Genomic DNA, 18,877 nt, shown 5'->3' with positions numbered 1-18,877 from the left:
TGGACTACAGTCAGTAATTGTAGAACTACAAAGGGCTTCTATATGGTAAGTGGAGCTGATAACATGGACAGTGAGTGTAGAAACAGGGAGGTGGTTTTAATGTTATGGCTGATCGGTGTATATTCCAATTCATCCCACATAAATTCAGGTCAGTCAGTCCAAACCAAAATAAAGAAAAAAGGCTCTTCCTCAAACTGTTAACTCAAAATCTGTAGCATATGACTCAATAATAATAGGACGTGTCCACATAATTGTGGTTACACGCTGTGTCTGATTATTTTGGTTGCTTTGGTGGATTTCCACGCTGATCGTGGACTGACACGGCCGTGGAAACCTTACCGGAACGCTTTGTGATAAGTAACGTTTCCGCACGGACGGATATTCCTGTCAGACACCACCGGGAGCACTGTGCTGGAACTGATCGCTCTGTAAGTCTGATTAGTGATTAGATTTTAATCTGATTTATTATATTAATATATATTAAGTAGCATTATTATTATTATTGTTGTTGTTGTTGTTGTTGTTGTTATTACACTGCGTGTATACACACGGCTCTATACTAACATCACCGGGTCCACAGTTACGCTTTGACCCCACAAGGGTTAACACACATCATCTCTGACACCCCTCAGGTCCTCTGTGACACCCCTCAGGTCCTCTGTGACACCCCTCAGGTCCTCTCTGACACCCCTCAGGTCCTCTCTGACACCCCTCAGGTCCTCTCTGACACCCCTCAGGTCCTCTCTGACACCCGTCAGGTCCTCTGTGACACCCCTCAGGTCCTCTGTGACACCCCTCAGGTCTTCTCTGACACCCCTCAGGTCCTCTCTGACACCCCTCAGGTCCTTTTAGACCCCCCTCAGGTCCTCCCTGACACCCCTCAGGTCTTCTCTGACACCCCTCAGGTCCTTTTAGACCCCCCTCAGGTCCTCCCTGACACCCCTCAGGTCCTCTCTGACACCCCTCAGGTCCTCTCTGACCCCCCTCAGGTCCTCTGTGACACCCCTCAGGTCTTCTCTGACACCCCTCAGGTCCTCTCTGACACCCGTCAAGTCCTCTCTGACACCCGTCAGGTCCTCTGTGACACCCCTCAGGTCCTCTGTGACACCCCTCAGGTCCTCTGTGACACCCCTCAGGTCCTCTGTGACACCCCTCAGGTCCTCTGTGACACCCCTCAGGTCCTCTCTGACACCCGTCAAGTCCTCTCTGACACCCGTCAGGTCCTCTGTGACCCCCCTCAGGTCTTCTCTGACACCCCTCAGGTCCTCTCTGACACCCGTCAAGTCCTCTCTGACACCCGTCAGGTCCTCTGTGACACCCCTCAGGTCTTCTCTGACACCCCTCAGGTCCTCTCTGACACCCGTCAGGTCCTCTCTGACACCCGTCAGGTCCTCTGTGACCCCCCTCAGGTCCTCTGTGACCCCCCTCAGGTCCTCTCTAACACCCGTCAAGTCCTCTCTGACACCCCTCAGGTCCTCTGTGACCCCCTTCAGGTCCTCTCTGACACCCCTCAGGTCCTGTCTGACACCCCTCAGGTCCTGTCTGACACCCCTCAGGTCTTCTCTGACACCCCTCAGGTCCTTTTAGACACCCCTCAGGTCCTCCCTGACCCCCCTCAGGTCCTCTCAGACGCCCCTGACAGGTTAGAAAGTTGGCGCCCTGTAATGGTGCCCGGGTTTGTCCATGTTGGCGATGACGTATATCTGATGATGTATCTGTAACGTTTGTACCCGCGTGTGTCCCTGTGGCGTGGAGGTGGAACCGGAGCCGGGCGTGATGGAGAAGCTGCAGGGGTTCGAGTTTTGGCGGAGGACTCTGCGGGGCGCGCGCTTCGTCGTGGCGCCCATGGTGGATCAGAGCGAGCTGGCGTGGAGGCTGCTGAGCCGCAGACACGGAGCCGAGCTCTGTTACACGCCCATGCTGCACGCCCAGGTCTTCATCCGCGACGCCAGCTACCGCCGGGAGAACCTGTTCAACGAGATCTGTCCTGAGGACCGACCTCTGATCACACAGGTGAGTAACGAACCCCCACGGTACGAAATCCCTCAGGTCCTCTCTGACACCCCTCAGGTCCTCTGTGACACCCCTCAGGTCCTCTGTGACACCCCTCAGGTCCTCTGTGACACCCCTCAGGTCCTGTCTGACCCCCCTCAGGTCCTCTGTGACACCCCTCAGGTCCTGTCTGACACCCCTCAGGTCCTCTCTGACACCCCTCAGGTCCTGTCTGACACCCCTCAGGTCCTCTGTGACACCCCTCAGGTCCTCTGTGACACCCCTCAGGTCCTGTCTGACCCCCCTCAGGTCCTCTGTGACACCCCTCAGGTCCTCTGTGACACCCCTCAGGTCCTCTGTGACACCCCTCAGGTCCTGTCTGACCCCCCTCAGGTCCTCTGTGACACCCCTCAGGTCCTCTCTGACACCCCTCAGGTCCTCTCTGACACCCCTCAGGTCCTGTCTGACACCGCTCAGGTCCTCTCTGACACCCCTCAGGTCCTCTCTGACACCCCTCAGGTCCTCTGTGACACCCCTCAGGTCCTCTCTGAAACCCCTCAGGTCCTCTGTGACACCCCTCAGGTCCTGTCTGATGTTTGGGTGTTTGTCCCCCCCCACAGTTCTGTGCTAACGACCCGGAGGCGTTCGTGCAGGCGGCTCTGTTGGCTCAGGATCACTGCGACGCCATCGACCTCAACATCGGCTGCCCTCAGATGATCGCCAAACGAGGTACCCACGAACACCCGGGGCACGAACCCGAACGCCCGGAGCCGTTCTCTCACCTCTGATGTTTGTTTCCTCTTTTGCAGGTCACTACGGGGTGTTCCTGCAGGACGAGTGGGATCTGCTGGAGAGGATGGGTACGCGTCCAGTTGTTCCTCCCCAAAACACAGAGTAATCCACCTGCCGCACTAACTCCAGGCTCGCTCTGTTCTACAGTTAAACTCGCCAACGAGAAGCTGAAGGTTCCGGTGACCTGTAAGATCCGAGTGTTCCCAGAGGTCGAGAAAACCGTCAAGTACGCCAAGATGCTGGAGAGGGCGGGTTGCCAGGTATGCAGGAATAAATCCACGGTCTCATGGATAGCACGTTTGCTACACGGAGAACCTGACAAACTTCTCACAGGTAGTCACGGGAGGCAAGGACCGAACCTAAGGTAAACGTGCTATCAAGCGTTGTGTTTGTGTTCCAGCTGCTCACCGTTCACGGCAGAACCAAAGATCAGAAGGGAGCTCAGACCGGCGTGGCCAGCTGGGAGCACATCAAAGCCGTACGGTACGTGCCTCTGTGATGGTTGTCTGACGACGGGACCTCTGTCTCATCGCACGGCCAGAGTTTTCTGTTCTGGCCGTCTCGTACGCCCGCTCAGTGCCGATCATCTTCCACCATGAGATTTTTATATAATTATTATTTTTATTTCTATGAAAATTTGTGAAGTCATCAGAAGTTTGTGTGTTCGTGTCCCTGCAGAGAAGCCGTGAACATCCCGGTGTTCGCTAACGGAAACATTCAGCACCTGAGCGACGTGCAGCGCTGCATGGAGGAGACGGGCGTACACGGGGTCATGAGCGCAGGTAACACACCGGCTAACACCCGGACACACGCTGCATCCCGTCTGCTCCTGAGGCTGCCAGATCCGCTCAAAATCCCCAAACCAGCAGTAAACGTCTCAAACCACCCAGATGTGCTAATCTGTGAATTGAGACACAGCCTGTGTGGACGAGAGCAGTCCCTCATTAATTGTTTCTTTCTGCACTTTCTCTGGGTTGAGAACACCTCGTTCCTCGGGGTGCGCTCGTGTGTCTCCGGGCAGCCCTGGATGCGCAGCGACCCTGACCGGGATGTGTTTTGCTGTATTTACAGCAGCTGTGTGTGTGTGAGATCTGTTTGTTTCTGCGTGGACAGAGGGGAACCTGCACAACCCGGCGCTGTTCGAGGGTCGTAACCCCCCCGTGTGGGAGGTGGCGGAGGAGTACCTGGAGGTGGTGAAGGAGCACACGCCCTGTACGCTGTCCCACGTCCGAGCTCATCTCTTCAAACTCTGGCACCACACGTACGTCCGGCGTCCAGCGGTTCCTCCTGTCTGTTCTTTTGAAGGGGCGTCCCAATATTTTTAAGCATAAATACCTGGAGCTGTTAGGGGAGGGAAGTCCATGACTGACAGTTAGAGAGAGACAGGACGGACCGTGACCCGTTTCTCCTCCGACAGGCTGCAGATCCACCAGGACCTGAGGGAAGATCTGGCCAAAGCCAAGAACCTGTCGGCGATAGAGGAGGTGAACCGCCAGCTCAAACGCCGCTGCCAGGTAAGAGCCGCCGGAGCCTGTACATGGGGCCGCCAGATCCGCTCGATATCCCCCTCAGACCTGCAGGCTGTGTTTCAAACCACCTACGACTACTGTGCTAATCTGTGGATTGAGACACAGCACGTGTTTTGACTATTTTATTTCAGCATTTCCTCCATTTTTCTCACAGTTTAGTCATATCCAGTTCCACTTCCTCTGCTGACTCTGAGACTTTGATGGGGAGAGTATATTCTCCTGACACGCCCTCCTTACAACACTTTCTTATCCCCCCCGTACTTCGGTGGATCGGCATGTGAGGTCGGTCTCACTCACGGAGAGTCACGCGCTGATCTCCACGTTCCTCCACTTCTGTACAGGCGCCTCGGGCTACTAACCAGGGTCCTTACACGGCCTCGAGGACCCCGCCCACTTTTTAGTCCCGTCTTTTCCCACCCAGCTTCGATGAGCTTCATTCGTGTGTCCGTACGCGCCGAGGCTCTCTGTAGGATTCCCTCGCTGGCCGGTCCGGTATAAAGATGCGTTCGGAGGTTTTACGCTCATCAGGGAAGGCGCGTGCTAGTCTGCAGCCCTCCTCAGCCAGCGAGGTTCTCAGTCGACCTGAAGAGGTCGCTGTAGTGCACAGAGGAATTGAGTATATCCAAATTGGAACAGTTAGGAAATCACATTCTCAGATTCTGATCTGAAGGTTTGTGTTCGTTACAGGAGGAGATGAGCAAAGACGAATCGGAACGACTGCAGACCGGACTGCCCTTCCCTCACTGGATCTGTCAGCCGTACGTCAGACCAGCGTGAGTCAGAATCCATCAAATAGCCAAATGTATATGGACGCCTGATCATGGGTTTAGTGCTCATTACATTCCAACCACACGGCTATAAATACTGGATTGAAAGTGACTCTGCTGTAACAGTCTCCAGGTTATTGCAGGGTTATGGACTGTATCTGTGGGAACTTGATACACTTGCGTATGATGTTGAAGTGGGTTGAGCTCAGGTGGACCGGATTTCCTCCACACCATCACGTTCGTGCTGGAACATCAACCTTATTTTATAATTGGGGTTAAGCAGGTGTCCACATACTTTAGGCCATATTGCGTATTTTGTACCCATGTTAATTGATGTTAATTCCGCTTCCGTGCGTCCAGGCCGAAGGATCCGGGCAGCGAGAACGGCGTGAGGGTGGCGAGCGTGAAGAGGGCGCTGGAGGACAGCGACAGCTCCAGCGACTCGCTCTCCAAAAACAAGCAGAAGAAGAAGATGAGGAACCCGCAGAAGAACTTCTGTCCCGAACTGAAACGTAAGACGGTGGTCAGCACCACTCCAGACACCATCAGATTCAGGGTGTTTATATTATTCTGGTCTGGGTTGTTGCAAGCTGAAAAAAATGGTTGCAGAGAAAAATGATAATTAAATCAATTGTACACGAACGCCCCCTTGTGGAGGCTTTATGATACATCTTGGATAGAGAGAGTAAGATGTTCTGTGTTGACTGGGTCACTGGATCAAAACTGACTTCTGATGCAAGCATCATGCTTCACTCTCTGTTTGGTACCATTTTTGGATATATCTGACTCCCCTCTTCACTGTGGTTACCACTGCTCCCTGCACGACACCCTTACTGGCTGCCAGCTGGATCTTTATACCGGCCAGCGTTGGATTCCAGGCTTCAGTCTGGTGGTGTCACAAATGGCCGTGCCTGAGAGAGGGAGGCGACTCCTATCGCCTGCTGGGGTGTCTGCACGGGTGGTTGAGGATCACGGAGAGATTAGCGTGTTCATCTATATGCAGTAAAGCTCTCTGGAAGAATCCACCCAGGCTCAGTGAGAAGAAGCAGAAAGTGGCAGCTCACCTGATGACCAGCAAGGGCTTTAGGCATGCAGTTGGGAGGGAATTGGAAATGACTAAATTAAGAGGGGAGGGGGTGATAACTCTTCAAAAACCTTGAACTAAGGAACAAATGTATTATTTAAATTAACACTAGTTCAGGACCTGAAATTATTATTATTATTATTGCAATAATTGCGATTGGCCAGTAGAGGCCGCACTTACACCAGTGAGAACAGCCACTGGTTTCATGACTTTGCTCTGTACTCGGTTTGAATGTCACTTTAAGTAAAAGCAAATGATATTAAATGTAAATAATTATTGTTTTTATATCTTATTTTCAGCGAAATACATCAGATGTGAGCAGTGTGGGAATCCCAAAGTGAGTAGCATGCTGGTGCTCACCCTCTGATGATGTTAAAATGATGTTACAATGCTATAAGTGTCTATATATTTTTGGTTCTGTGTATGTGGGCGGTCAGTAACGTTCCTCTTTCTCTCTGCACAGGGGAACAAGTGCGTGTTTAACTTGTGTCGTGGCTGCTGTAAGAAAAAGGCCTATAAAGAAGTCGCCGACTGTCCCAGTAAGTCTGAACCGACCTTTAACATTTAATAACTCGGTGATAAACAAAGAGCTCTGTAGATGAAATAGGCTTACTGTTTGATTCATTTCTCTTGGGAGTGTTTTAATGTGCTTCTCACGTGCAACAGCACTGGGGAACAAATGCAGCTGGGGAACCTCATGGGCTTATTGGACACACATTATTAGGCACTACACATACACCTGTGGTTTTAGAATGCGACGTCCAATAAGCCTATGGTTGCGTGTCCGTATACTTTTGATCACATGTTCATGTAGATTATTTCTGATCTGCAGGTCACGGCTTGAGGTTTAAGACGAAGGCGCTGAAACAGAAGCTGGCGGTGCAGACAGAGTCGCCCACCGAGTCCTGAACCCCAGCACCACCCACCAACACGACCCCCCCACAGACACACACACACAATCTCGTATGCAAACTGACCAAAAGCTGCTCGGGGAGTAAAAACCTTCATTTTCTCTCATAAGTAATTGGACGTGAATTAATCGCTGATCATTTCTCGCATCTCCAGCTTCCAGTCCTTCAGTCCCAGTTCTCTCCCACCACCTCACTTCGTTCCCAGTTACCAGAGCCACTCCTCGCTTTTTTACCCACCAAATTCTTCGGATCTGTTTAAGCATCGTCGGGCAGATGAGCACCTTCAGAGGAAGCACTGAACCCCCGTCCTTAAGGGCTGCTCACGGTGGGAATAGAAAATTGGTGTTGTTCAGCACGGTGGGCGTGGTCAGGCCGAGATCAAAGCTGGAATTGGTATGTTATTCGATTGTGCTGCGTAAACGTCATTTAGAAATTAATTCTATTTTTATAAATGTAATCGAACGTCCCGGTCTGTACGGAAATGTAAGATTTAGCAGGTGCACTTACTCGCGGCGGTCTAGCATGCTAGCACACCACCGCTGAGTTGGAACTTGTGATTTTTAATCTTAGCAGAGCCACCGACTTGGCCGGGCGTCTCCGGGACTGCTCACTCAGAGCTTTAGTGCCTTACTCCGTACCCGATACGGCTCTCAGTAGTAACCCAACACTGAGTTGATAAGAAGCGGAGGCAGATTGGACGGCGTGTGGTGATCTGGCTCTCTTCCATCTGATCAGTGTTGTGCAGGTGGCAGCGGGTTTACAGTTGGGAAGTGGTTATAACTAGAGTATGAGTTGCCATTGCTAAATTTAGTATCACCACAAAACCCATCAAACCTAACGCTCCTTATCTTTAAAAATTAGCATGACCATCATCTTGGTTAGTGATGCTTTCTATCCCTGGCCATGGATGGCTACGGCATCACCTGGAATCGAACTCTAACGCCTGTGTGGGTGCCTGGCCAGGTCGTTAGCACTGCATGCGATTCAATCCCGAGAGCCGGAGATCCCAGCGGTGGTGGGCTTGCGCTAGCCCCCCGTGCCAGGTGGAAATCTTTAAAGCCTTACCTTTTCAGCACAGTGTAGCTATCGACCCGGCCTGGCCCCGCCCTGAAAAACGTACCGGTGATTAGTAAGCGTACCCACGTGCCCACTGTTCTCCTACATCCATACAGAAGAACACCACTTCATCGACGTAGCACGAACGCTGGAACACGTCAGGATGCACCACGTCTCGCTCACAGATCAGCAACTGCGCCACTCGTACTCAACGTACATTTTTAACTCAGTGTGGAGCGTTGGCTGGGTGTACAGGAAGTGACGTATATCCGTCTGCTGTTTTTACTACAAATCTGTCTTATTACACTGAAGGTTTTTACAGAGAATAAAGATTTTAATTCTATTAGAATCTTGTTTGCGTGTGGAGTTATTATTCATCATGTTACAATAATACAAAGCCAGAGCTCCCCCTAGTGGAGAAACTTCTGCCTGCTCGTACAAGCACATTTAAATACATCACAATATACACGTGAGGAAACTTTCTGAAGATCTCTCGTATAAATTGTTGTTATAAGCAGTGAGGGTGGAGGAGGAGGAATCGCTCGTGACTGAGAGACGCTTATAGTCCAGATTTAGCTCCATCTGATTTACACCTTTCTGGGGGCTGAAAGAAACTTTAAGGGGAAGAAGATTTTCACGTGGTGATGATGTGAAAGCAGCGGCGCATCAGCGGCTAAGATTTTTTTGCTGACAGCATTAAAAGTGCATCAGAGGGGGACGATGTAGAAAAGTGATGAAGTTTGTTGATTAAATTCTTAATAGTTAAAAAGTGCTGAAACTTTTTGAAGATCCTCGTACACTATACACCGACCAGGCATAACATTATGACCTACGACAGATGAAGTGAATAACACTGATTATCATATAATTAGTCAGGGTGTCCATGCTGACCCCTGTCCACCACCTAAAGTGCCAACAATGGGCACGTGAGCATCGGAACTGGACCATGGAGCAATGGAAGAAGGTGGCCTGGTCTGCGTCGCTTACCTGGGGAACACACGGCACCAGGATGCATTATGGGAAGAAGGCGAGCCGGCGGAGGCGGTGTGATGCCCTGGGCGACGTTCTGCTGGGAAAAACCAGCCATCCATGTGGACGTTACTCTGACACGTAGCTCCTACCTAAGCATCGTTACAGACCATGTTCACCCTGTGATGGAGACGCTTCCCTGATATCTGTGGCCTCTTTCGGCAGGATGATGCTCCCTGCCACAAAGCATGAGGAGCACAACAACCAGTTTGAGGTGTCGACTCGGCCTCCAGATTCCCCAGATCTCAATCCAATCGAGCATCTGTGGGACGTGCTGTACAGACAAGTCCGATCCATGGAGGCTCCACCTCACAACTTACAGGAGTTAAAGGATCTGCTGCTGACACCTTGGTGCCAGATACCACAGCACAGCTTCAGGGCTGTTTTGGCAGCAAAAGGGGGACCAAGACAATAGGTCATAATGTTATGTCTGATCGGTGTGTGTGTGTGTGTGTGTGTGTGTGTGTGTGTGTGTGTGTGTGTAGAAACATGTGACCAGTCTAATAATGAAATAACAGAAGCGTTGAGGATGTTTTCTGATGTAGATTTATTTTAAAAGCATGTTCTGTGATGAGTTTCTCGTTCCCGTGTGGAATCAACGTTTTGTCACATGTTACAGAGGAAAGTGCTGAATCTCTTACAAACACACAGCGCAAGTGCCATTACATTCTCATCCGTCTCCTTATGCCTTTACTCTCTTTTTTTATTGTTTTTATCTCGTTTTTTTCTCTTTTTGTTCAATCGTGGGGGTTAGGGGGGGCGTCGGGGTGCTCTCGCCTTTCGTCCCAACTTAAATAAAGTCTTTAGATTGTGATTTCGTCGGCGGGGGAGGGGTTGGGGTGGGGAAGGGGGGGAACAGAACTGAACTCTAGAATGAGGATCTACGACGCTGCGGCCCCCGCTGCGCTCCCACCAGAGGCGACCGGTCCAGCGCTCACATGTTGGTGCTCATTCGCGTTTGGCTGTTGGCGGGCGTCAGTTCGCCTTGGCTGCCTTCTCTGGGAGGAGACTGTGGACGGAGGGGGAGGAGAGGATGGAGGGTTAGGGTGAGTGGTCAGCATCACATTCTAACAATAAAGTTCCTTTAACAGTTTAAAGCCTAAACCACCAAAACAGCCCAGAGATTCTAGTTTTTCGAAACTGAAGTTTTGTATCATATTTGATACATCAGGATTTAATGTGTTAATCTTTTTAAAACTTTATTGTTTACTGCATGTTTTTGTAATTTTAATTTAGCAAGAAACCTAAACGGTTCAGCCCAGGCTTGCTGATCTCGTGGACCAGTATAGCCCATCTACAACTAGTGCAGAACTTTATTCGGAGCATCATGGGTTTAGGGCCTTACTCAAGGGCCCAACAGTAGCAACCTGGCAGTGGTGGGGCTTGAACCAGAAACCTTTTCATCACTAGTCCAGCACCTTAACCGCTAGGCTACACCTGCCCTGGAATGAACAGGAACATCAAATGGCCAATCAGCGCCAATCAGAGCTAAAAAGATCACACAGTGGTCGCTCGATTGTCCGACAAGCCTAAGGTCAGGTGTCCAAACACTTTTGACCATATAGGGGGAACTGGATATGACGGAGGGCTGGGTTACCTTGACGTGGATCTGGTTGCGCAATACCGCCGCTCTCAGGATCATGGCTTTGGTTCTTCTCTGGAACTCCTTCCCCATCTGCAGTGACTTCTCGAAGGTGGTGCTCCTCTGATCCACGTCACGCGCATACAGGATCTGCACACACGAGCGTCGGGTCATATCCGATTCCCATGTCAACAACAGATAAATCCTCTTCCTTCTGCATCAATTTCGGGACGGTTTGGGATTATTTGTAGATGTTTCTCGACATCACTTGTTGGAAACTCGCCTCAGTTAAACACTGATGTGGAAACGATGCCATCTAGTGGCCGGATGCGGTCACTTCACGGGTCACAGAATCGACATGCAAGACAATCGTACGCCTTTTAAGCTCTCATAGGTGACAAAATGACGTGGCGGCCGGATTGAGTTTGACACGTGCAGTAGAAGAGGAAAGTCTGGGGGGATGGTAGCCACTGAAACAGCGACTCCTGCTGTCTGGCTGAGGTACTATCGGAATATGTCTGGCACTCTGTACGTGCTGGGACTCTGTACTAATCCGTCACAACCCTCCGTATTGTATCAGGGGCTTGGGACCAGCGCTGAGAGCGCATCAGAATGGTGTGTGTGTGTGTGTGTGTACCTTGCTATGTGAGTCGATACGAGCGTTGATCAGCCCCTCCAGGATGAGCTGGGTGAGTTCGTCCTCCAGCGCCGCCACTGTGGTGTTAAACGCGATCGCCATCTTACTCATATCTGCAGATACGTACGGACTAAAGTACTGCACACACACACACACACACACACACACACACACACACACACACACACAGCCACAACAGGTCAGAATCAGTGATTACTGTGGGTTGTTTCTCTACATGTATTCTCTTAATCTAGTCATATCCAATTCCCCAATCGTAACTTCCTCCACCCTGACCGAGGAGCGCCGCAGACTATCACACGCCTGTTCTAACACATGGGCAGTAGCTAACTGCTTCTATTCACCTCCCAAAGACGGAGTCACACAGAGAGCGGTATCGTGTCCTGCACTGCTATCTGTGAATCAACCGTCCCATGTGCAGGCGCCTCGACCGGCCAGCAGAGGGCGCAATCGCTCCACCATCCCACCAAAGGAAACAAGGTTGGAATGGGGATTCTCCTTGCTGCTGCTATGTGCTCTCCAGGACTGGTGAAAGGACTGGTCCCACTACTGGCAGGTAAAAATAATAGGTGGGTGACTGGCCGTGTGATAGTCTGTGGCTCTCCGTGGGGCAGTGGAGGTGTGATTTGGAACAGGAAGGTGGAATAGGAGTGAACGTACCTGTATGAGAGCTCTGTTCCTGATCTGTGTGTACAGTGTTCTTACGTGAGGAGCCAGGTACATGTCTAACAGAAGATTATCCTACAACACACACACACACACACACACACACACACACACACACACACACACACACACACACACACACACACACACACACACACAGCACTTAGTACAGCACAGGAACCAGCATCACTAACCACTAACCACTCCACAAACACACACTCATCATCCTCACCTTCATGTCGTCCAGCATTTTCAGACACGACGCGTACTTGGACTCATAAAACTTGAAGATTATATCACGCACTTGGGGTTCCAACTCTAAAAATAATTTAAAGGAGCTGTAGGGAGAGAACACACACACACACACACACACACACAGCCGTTAATCAGCAACATACACTTATTCATCTAGTAACAACCACGTGCTCGAACCGGCCACATGTACTTAGGACCTGCAGTGGTACTGTAAATGCTTTCCTCCTACTAGTCATGACATTATTATTAATAATAATAGTAGATAATAATAATAATAATAACAAATTAAATAAACAAAATACTACTAATGATAAATATAATAGTAATATTTATAATAAATAAATAATAGTAATTATAATGATAATTTAAATAATTACAATAAATGATTAATAAAAGTAACATTATCAATAATAATAATAGCAATAAAAATAATAATTAATATAATAAATACAATTTGAAATAAATAAAATTATACTTCTAATAGTAATAACAAGAATAAATTAAATAAAATTAAATCATAATTACAATGATGATAATTTAATAATTAATAATAAATTATAACATCAATAATATTAATACATTTAATAGTAATAATAATAATATTATTAAATGCCAAGAACATTTAAAAAATAAATAATAATAAAACAATAATTTAAATAATAATAAATTAATAACATTAAATATAACAATTACAATAAGAAAAATAATAAGAAGAATAGTGACTTTGTACAATAGGATGTAACAACAGATATTTTCAGGTATTAAATAAAGACTGTCAGTTAGAGAGGAGTATTTTCTATAATGGTGGCAGTAAGGTGAGTAAACACACACACACACACACACACACACACACACACTATTTAAGACCACACGTATCTCTGGTACACTCATCAGCACACGCATGTTTCTCCGTACCTGCTGGAGATGACGTTACGCTGAAGCTCCTGCCTGTCGAAAGTAGCCAGAGCGCAGAATCCTCCATAAACTGCTACGTTACTAGGTGAGAGAAGCTGCAGGAGCAGAAAGAAAACTCAATTAGAGATTAAAACTCAGAAGCTCGATGGTGGACAAGCAAATCAGGCTTCTGGGAAACCTGAGCACTTTCAGCAGGGTTGCCAGATTTCAGCCTGACGAACTCTGACATCATGCAGGGGGGGGAAACGTGAACACAGACCTCGGGGAAGTCGCAGTGGTCGAACGAAGCCTGCAGAAAGCACTTGGCAGCAGGTTTATACTTTCTTGATGCCAGTTCTGCCAGTCCTGTAGTGAGAGAGAGAGAGAGAGAGATCGATTACACCAGCTGATCAATACGAGATCACACCAGTCGTTATTTATCAAATCTGATTGTAAACGTAGTAAGAGCAAATTTTCTAATAAATCATCCATTTTTTTCTTTGGCATTTTACATCCAGCTCAAGTCTCGAGTGTAAAAATTAAATATTTACTACAGAAAAGTGATTTAAATAATTTATAATAATTATAACAAAAACAGCAGCAATAATAATAACAATAAATATAAAAGCATTAAAATAAATATATTAAATATATTAATAAAAATATAATATAAATACATATAGCTATCAAAATAATATGATACAATAATAATAATATAAATATTTTAATAACAATATTTGAATGAATATAAAAATATATTATTATTAATTATTATTATGACAATGTAATAATACTATAATAATAATAATAATGATAATAACGACAGTAGTAATAATAATGATAGGAATAAATATAATATTATAACAATAATAATACCTGCAGCACATTTGAGCTTTGTGAGAACAGCCTGGTTCTGACTGTCTCTCTCCCCTCGTTGCTGTGAAATGATAAAATGATAAAAACAAACCCTGATTTCCACTCATTATTATAATAAAGGTGTGGACAGCAACAGTGCACACTCACCTCTGCTATCTCTGGAGTGGATTCAGCCTTACTGACGTAGCTTAGTACATGAGACCAGTTCTGGAGGTAAACGCTAACCTGTACAGAACACGGGAACAACAGACGCGTGAGGAATGAACCTGACCGCTTCCTGACCATCAGCCACCAACATGAGATCAGGACGTAGAACGTTAGCATGAAGAACAGAATCGTGAATCGCAGTTTGTTATAAGACGGGACGGATCTCAAAACCCTTACTGGGACCAGACCAGCACTCCTGTACTAGGGGGGCGGAGTCAGAATTTGGCACAACACTGGCTTTCTCTTCATGGTGATAATGGATCATATTTATGGTCCTAATTAGAAAATAAAACGTTATCTGCTAAGTTTGTTCCTGATTTGGATATATCCAATTCCCTGGTTGCACCTACTCTGCTGTATGGCCCAAGAAGGAGTGCAGGAGCACATTTACAGTCAGCAGTGGAGGCTTGGTGGAATCAGAAAGGCTGCTGGTTGAAGCTCCACTACTGCCTAGTTGCCAGTGTTGGGCCCCTGAGCGAGGCCCTTAATGCTCTTGTGAAGTATCGGTCACTACAGTAAGTCGATTTGGATAAGAGCCTCCACCGGGCTGGTGGTATCAGACGTGGGCAGCGTTTCTGAAGCGGCGCTCACCTTAATTACATTAAGACACATGTTGATGACGTGCTTGGCGCTTGTGCAGTAGTCTCTAGCTCGGGAGTAACACTTCAGAGCGTTGCTCAGGTCACCACAGTCCAGGTAATGATCGCCCAGGTCGTCGTGACCCCTCCTACACACACACACACACAAGTGAATTTGTGCCCACTCGAGGTTCCGATGTCTCCACCCAGGCACCCCATATTAAACCACACATGGTGACGTTGGCTTGGTTCCTACCTGATGCTTTCTTTAATGGAGTTTCCTTTGTAGTTCTTCAGGTCGGTGTCGAGCTTCTCCAGTTTGAGCAGGGCTTTTTTCCGGGTGGATTCGGCCCAGGCTGTGTCGAGGGGGGGAGGCTCCACCGCGCCGTCGGGTACCGCATCCGGCACGCCCTGCATTTCCCTACAGAAAATATTACACACACACATATACAAACCCTTACAGTCTGTCCGTGTCCACAAACAACTAGCACTAAATCTACATTAACCTCCTGGTATAGCCCCACCCCTCCCCCGGAGGTACATGCACTGGCACGTTATCCTGGTTTGGGTCGCACGGGTCTGGAAACACTGGGCACGAGGCAGGAAAACCCTGGACAGAACGGCTATTCAGTGCAGGAGTTCAAGGGAAGCCAATCATGTCTGTCTGTGTGCCCACCTGGCTGACAGCACCACTGAGATTCGAACCCGGAGGTCAGAGTTGGTGGGTCACCAACACCCAACCTGATATCATTCACATTAAAACGTGTTAGCTGCAAAATTGACGCCTGTCAGAGATTCGCTGTCAGAAATGACCGTAACGCTTCCATATACAACACACGGCCGAAAGTATTTGGACACCTGATCATAAGCTAAATGTACAGCCCTTAATGTGGAACATAACCTATGAGACTCTCTGTGAGGCAGAAGGTGTGAGAAACCCTGGAACGCTGTGCTTGCCTCGTCGCTTCGGTGAGCTTGCGGTGAATCTCTTCGTAAACGTCGACGTTAAAGGTTCTTTGAACAAACGACAGGGCCATCTTCAGAGCCTCCACGCGTAACTGAGGGCAGTGGTCAGCGATAAACTGCAGCCGCTCGATCCTCATCAGGCCGCTGTAGCTGGACGTGTACTGCTCCAGATCCTACAGGAACAAAACAAAACCACACAGTCTTCAGAAAAAACACACACAGCAACCTTACTGGCAACCGACAGCGCAAACAAGTGATGGTTTATTTCCTGCAGCATTTATACAAACTGTCCGTCTCGATCGTATCAGCCCTGCAGCTCTGAGCCCGATCAGATTTCACGTACCAGCGTGGGATTTTCCACCACGTAATTGGCGTCGGGCGCATTCTGCTGGTCTTCCTGGGGGTCAGCGTCGATCTGCATGGGCTCCACCGCCCCCTGTGAAATAAAAAAGTTAGTTTAACGAGGACTAGAAACACAAGAACGTTCACATCTGAGAGAAATTAAGACTTTTCAAGATCTGAATGAACCTCTGCAGAATGTCCTCTCTTTTAATACAGTGTGTGTGTGTGTGTGTGTGTGTGAAAGTGGGGGGGACTAATCCCAGCTACAGCTTCTTTAGGACCTAGCTTTTAAACGACGATCATTGTTTACAAGGAGCTTCAGCAGGCGCTCGGTGGCGCAGCGTTAAAACGCGCTATCCAACCAGTGCTGACATCTCTAGCTCGTGAGTTCGAATCTCAGATCTACACGAACAATGATCCGAGGGAGGGAAGGCTGCAGGGATTCCTCATAACTGCTGTAATTACGCCCTCTGCTGATGATCGATGGCGCTGCACAATCGAGAGAGAGAGAGAGAGATACGTAATCCATCTCAAGGGAAATGATTGTATCGGATAAAGGGGATTGGTGGGTGATTTGAATGCAGCTCCGAGTGAGGAGATCTAAAAACATGATGAATCCTGTCTTGTGGGATCAGTCATTCTGCTCCGCTCTCACCCACAACCCTTCTGTTTCTGTACAGCGCCTAACCAGGTCGGTGGTGGTGGGTTTTAGAGCGTAGCCTTCTTTTTGATCTGATCTATGCAGGCGCTTAAACCCAGAGGGATGGATACGGGTTTGGTTTCAACGTTTTGCTAGAGAAGATAAAGAAGACTCTGCTTAACCAAGTGAACCAAGTAGCGCTGACATGTCAGCAGGTGGATTGGCTTGCGTGTGTAAGAGACGTCCTGTGATAAATCTGTGCCCTCGAGCTCAGCGTCTCAGAGAGTGCGTTACCCCCAGCACCAGTGAGCACGCTGACATGCAGAAGCTGATGGTGAAATAGTTTACGCTTCTCGTCAGGTCACGGTCATAAATAATCTGTTGTAAATAATGACTAAACGTCACCACCATGATGCCAAGGTACCGGACAATTATTCAGAAGGTCGCTGGTTCAAGCCTGACCACCGCCAAGCTGCCTCTGTTGGACCCCTGAGCAAGCCAGTGGAATCGTTTTGGATAAAAGCAGCTGCTAGATGTCAAACATGCAGATTTGCTTTCGTGATCGATGGAGTGACGTGACAGTGATCGAACAATCTAAACAAAAAGAGTGTGATAAAAAAGTGGACATGATGTTTTTAATAGTCTTATTTATTGTGATGAGTTATTAAACAGCACTGAAACGAAACCTGGCTTAAATCAGTGCTTGGAATGGGTGTGTCCATGAAACGTGTATGTTTAATAAATATTTATAATAAATACAATTAACAGTAGATGGTAAATGTGTCCAGTTTAAGAGAGGGAAGTTAAAATCCTCCAGTCTGGTCCAGCCAGAGCACCAGTATCAGCACAGCCTACTGAGGTCCCTGCTGGGCTGAAATGATCTGTCATCCGAATACCTGATCACTTTTGGGTCTCTTTATTTCAGAGAACAAGGTACAGAGGAGGAACACTGTACAGAACATCATTCAGTACCTGAACACCCAGACTGTGCACCTGTACAGCAGGTAGCTGATGAGTGATGATGCTAATGACTGTAAACATTCCACTAATGGCTGTCAAAAGTTTCAACAATACATGTTAATAAATCAGCTAAGGTTGTAAATATAAACCACTCGGATGTCACACTTATTAATAAACACTCTATACTGTCCACTGCAGATAAATAATGACTCAGATCTAAAAACGCGCATCAGTTGGGTAACCTTATAGCAACCGTGCTAACACTGTTAGCCAATTAGCTGCTAACTTCAATTAACCATGTAGCTTAGCCTCATCGCTAACTTGTTCACCGAACTTACTATACTTACACTGAACTTAATTGTTACATTTCAAGCAAAGCGTCACATTAACCAAAACCTCCTTGTTTCCTTTATTCGGAGTTTAAACCTCCATGTTGACATGCAAAGCTAACGCTCGCGCCGATGGCAGGCCCGCATTAGCTTAGCATGGTTAGCATGTAGCTAACGGCAGCCCATAAGAGCCGGTTTAGTCGAGTTGATAAATCACCAGTGCAGTGAGGTGAGAGTGTAAACGCGCTGTTCAGTGATAGATTATAATCATGATTTCTCTCTCGCGGGATGAACAGGAGTGTTTAACACACACAGCGCTGCAGATCTGAAGAGTTTTACCTGAAAGTTAAAGACCTGCACGGGCAGCGGCATCTCCTCAGCACCACACTCACAACATCCGGGACACCAGCGCGCACTCTGCGCGTAACACCCACGCCACGCTGCGTGCGCGTAACACCCAAACGAGCGAGCGTCGTGACGTCAGGACTCCGCTTTTAACAAAATATTACAAATAATAATAATATTAATAAAATCGTGTTATATTATTGATTATTTTACGCCTGATAAAGTACAATAAAATATTATTATAGATTATTACAATAATAATAATAATTATAAAAATCATAAAAATGAAATGCAATAACAAAAATCCTCTTATTGCTATTAACAATCATAATAATTATAATAATCATCAGCATTATTATTATTATTCTTACAGTAACAATATCAATAGCGTAATAATAATAATAATAATAATAAAGTCGTAT

General features: G+C 47.6%; 2 protein-coding genes across 2 annotated transcripts; one reads left to right on the top strand and one right to left on the bottom strand.

The window, feature by feature from the left end:
- Window positions 1-384: 384 nt before the first annotated feature.
- dus1l (dihydrouridine synthase 1-like (S. cerevisiae)) lies at window positions 385-8,480 on the top strand. The gene is made up of 14 exons (XM_062984693.1): window positions 385-428; window positions 1,756-2,013; window positions 2,613-2,721; window positions 2,802-2,852; window positions 2,932-3,044; window positions 3,185-3,267; window positions 3,463-3,566; window positions 3,898-4,045; window positions 4,202-4,298; window positions 5,001-5,086; window positions 5,441-5,592; window positions 6,464-6,501; window positions 6,628-6,703; window positions 6,997-8,480. Exons 2-14 carry the CDS (start codon window positions 1,777-1,779, stop codon window positions 7,071-7,073), a joined length of 1,371 nt encoding a protein of 456 aa, XP_062840763.1. The 5' UTR covers window positions 385-428; window positions 1,756-1,776; the 3' UTR covers window positions 7,074-8,480.
- Window positions 8,481-9,688: 1,208 nt separating this feature from the next.
- Window positions 9,689-18,539, bottom strand: gps1 (G protein pathway suppressor 1). Its single transcript, XM_063018811.1, has 14 exons — window positions 18,450-18,539; window positions 16,183-16,275; window positions 15,831-16,012; window positions 15,130-15,294; window positions 14,887-15,022; window positions 14,236-14,313; window positions 14,089-14,149; window positions 13,493-13,578; window positions 13,234-13,328; window positions 12,296-12,401; window positions 12,058-12,138; window positions 11,380-11,517; window positions 10,758-10,892; window positions 9,689-10,169 (listed from the first exon to the last, which is right to left on the bottom strand). Exons 1-14 carry the CDS (start codon window positions 18,480-18,482, stop codon window positions 10,095-10,097), a joined length of 1,464 nt encoding a protein of 487 aa, XP_062874881.1. The 5' UTR covers window positions 18,483-18,539; the 3' UTR covers window positions 9,689-10,094.
- Window positions 18,540-18,877: the final 338 nt, after the last annotated feature.

The sequence above is a fragment of the Trichomycterus rosablanca genome, chromosome 22 (assembly GCF_030014385.1).
Source record: "Trichomycterus rosablanca isolate fTriRos1 chromosome 22, fTriRos1.hap1, whole genome shotgun sequence".
Classification (NCBI taxonomy): Eukaryota; Metazoa; Chordata; class Actinopteri; order Siluriformes; family Trichomycteridae; genus Trichomycterus; species Trichomycterus rosablanca.
The sequence above is the reverse complement of the archived record's forward strand: the minus strand, read 5'-3'. Positions and strand labels throughout refer to the sequence as shown.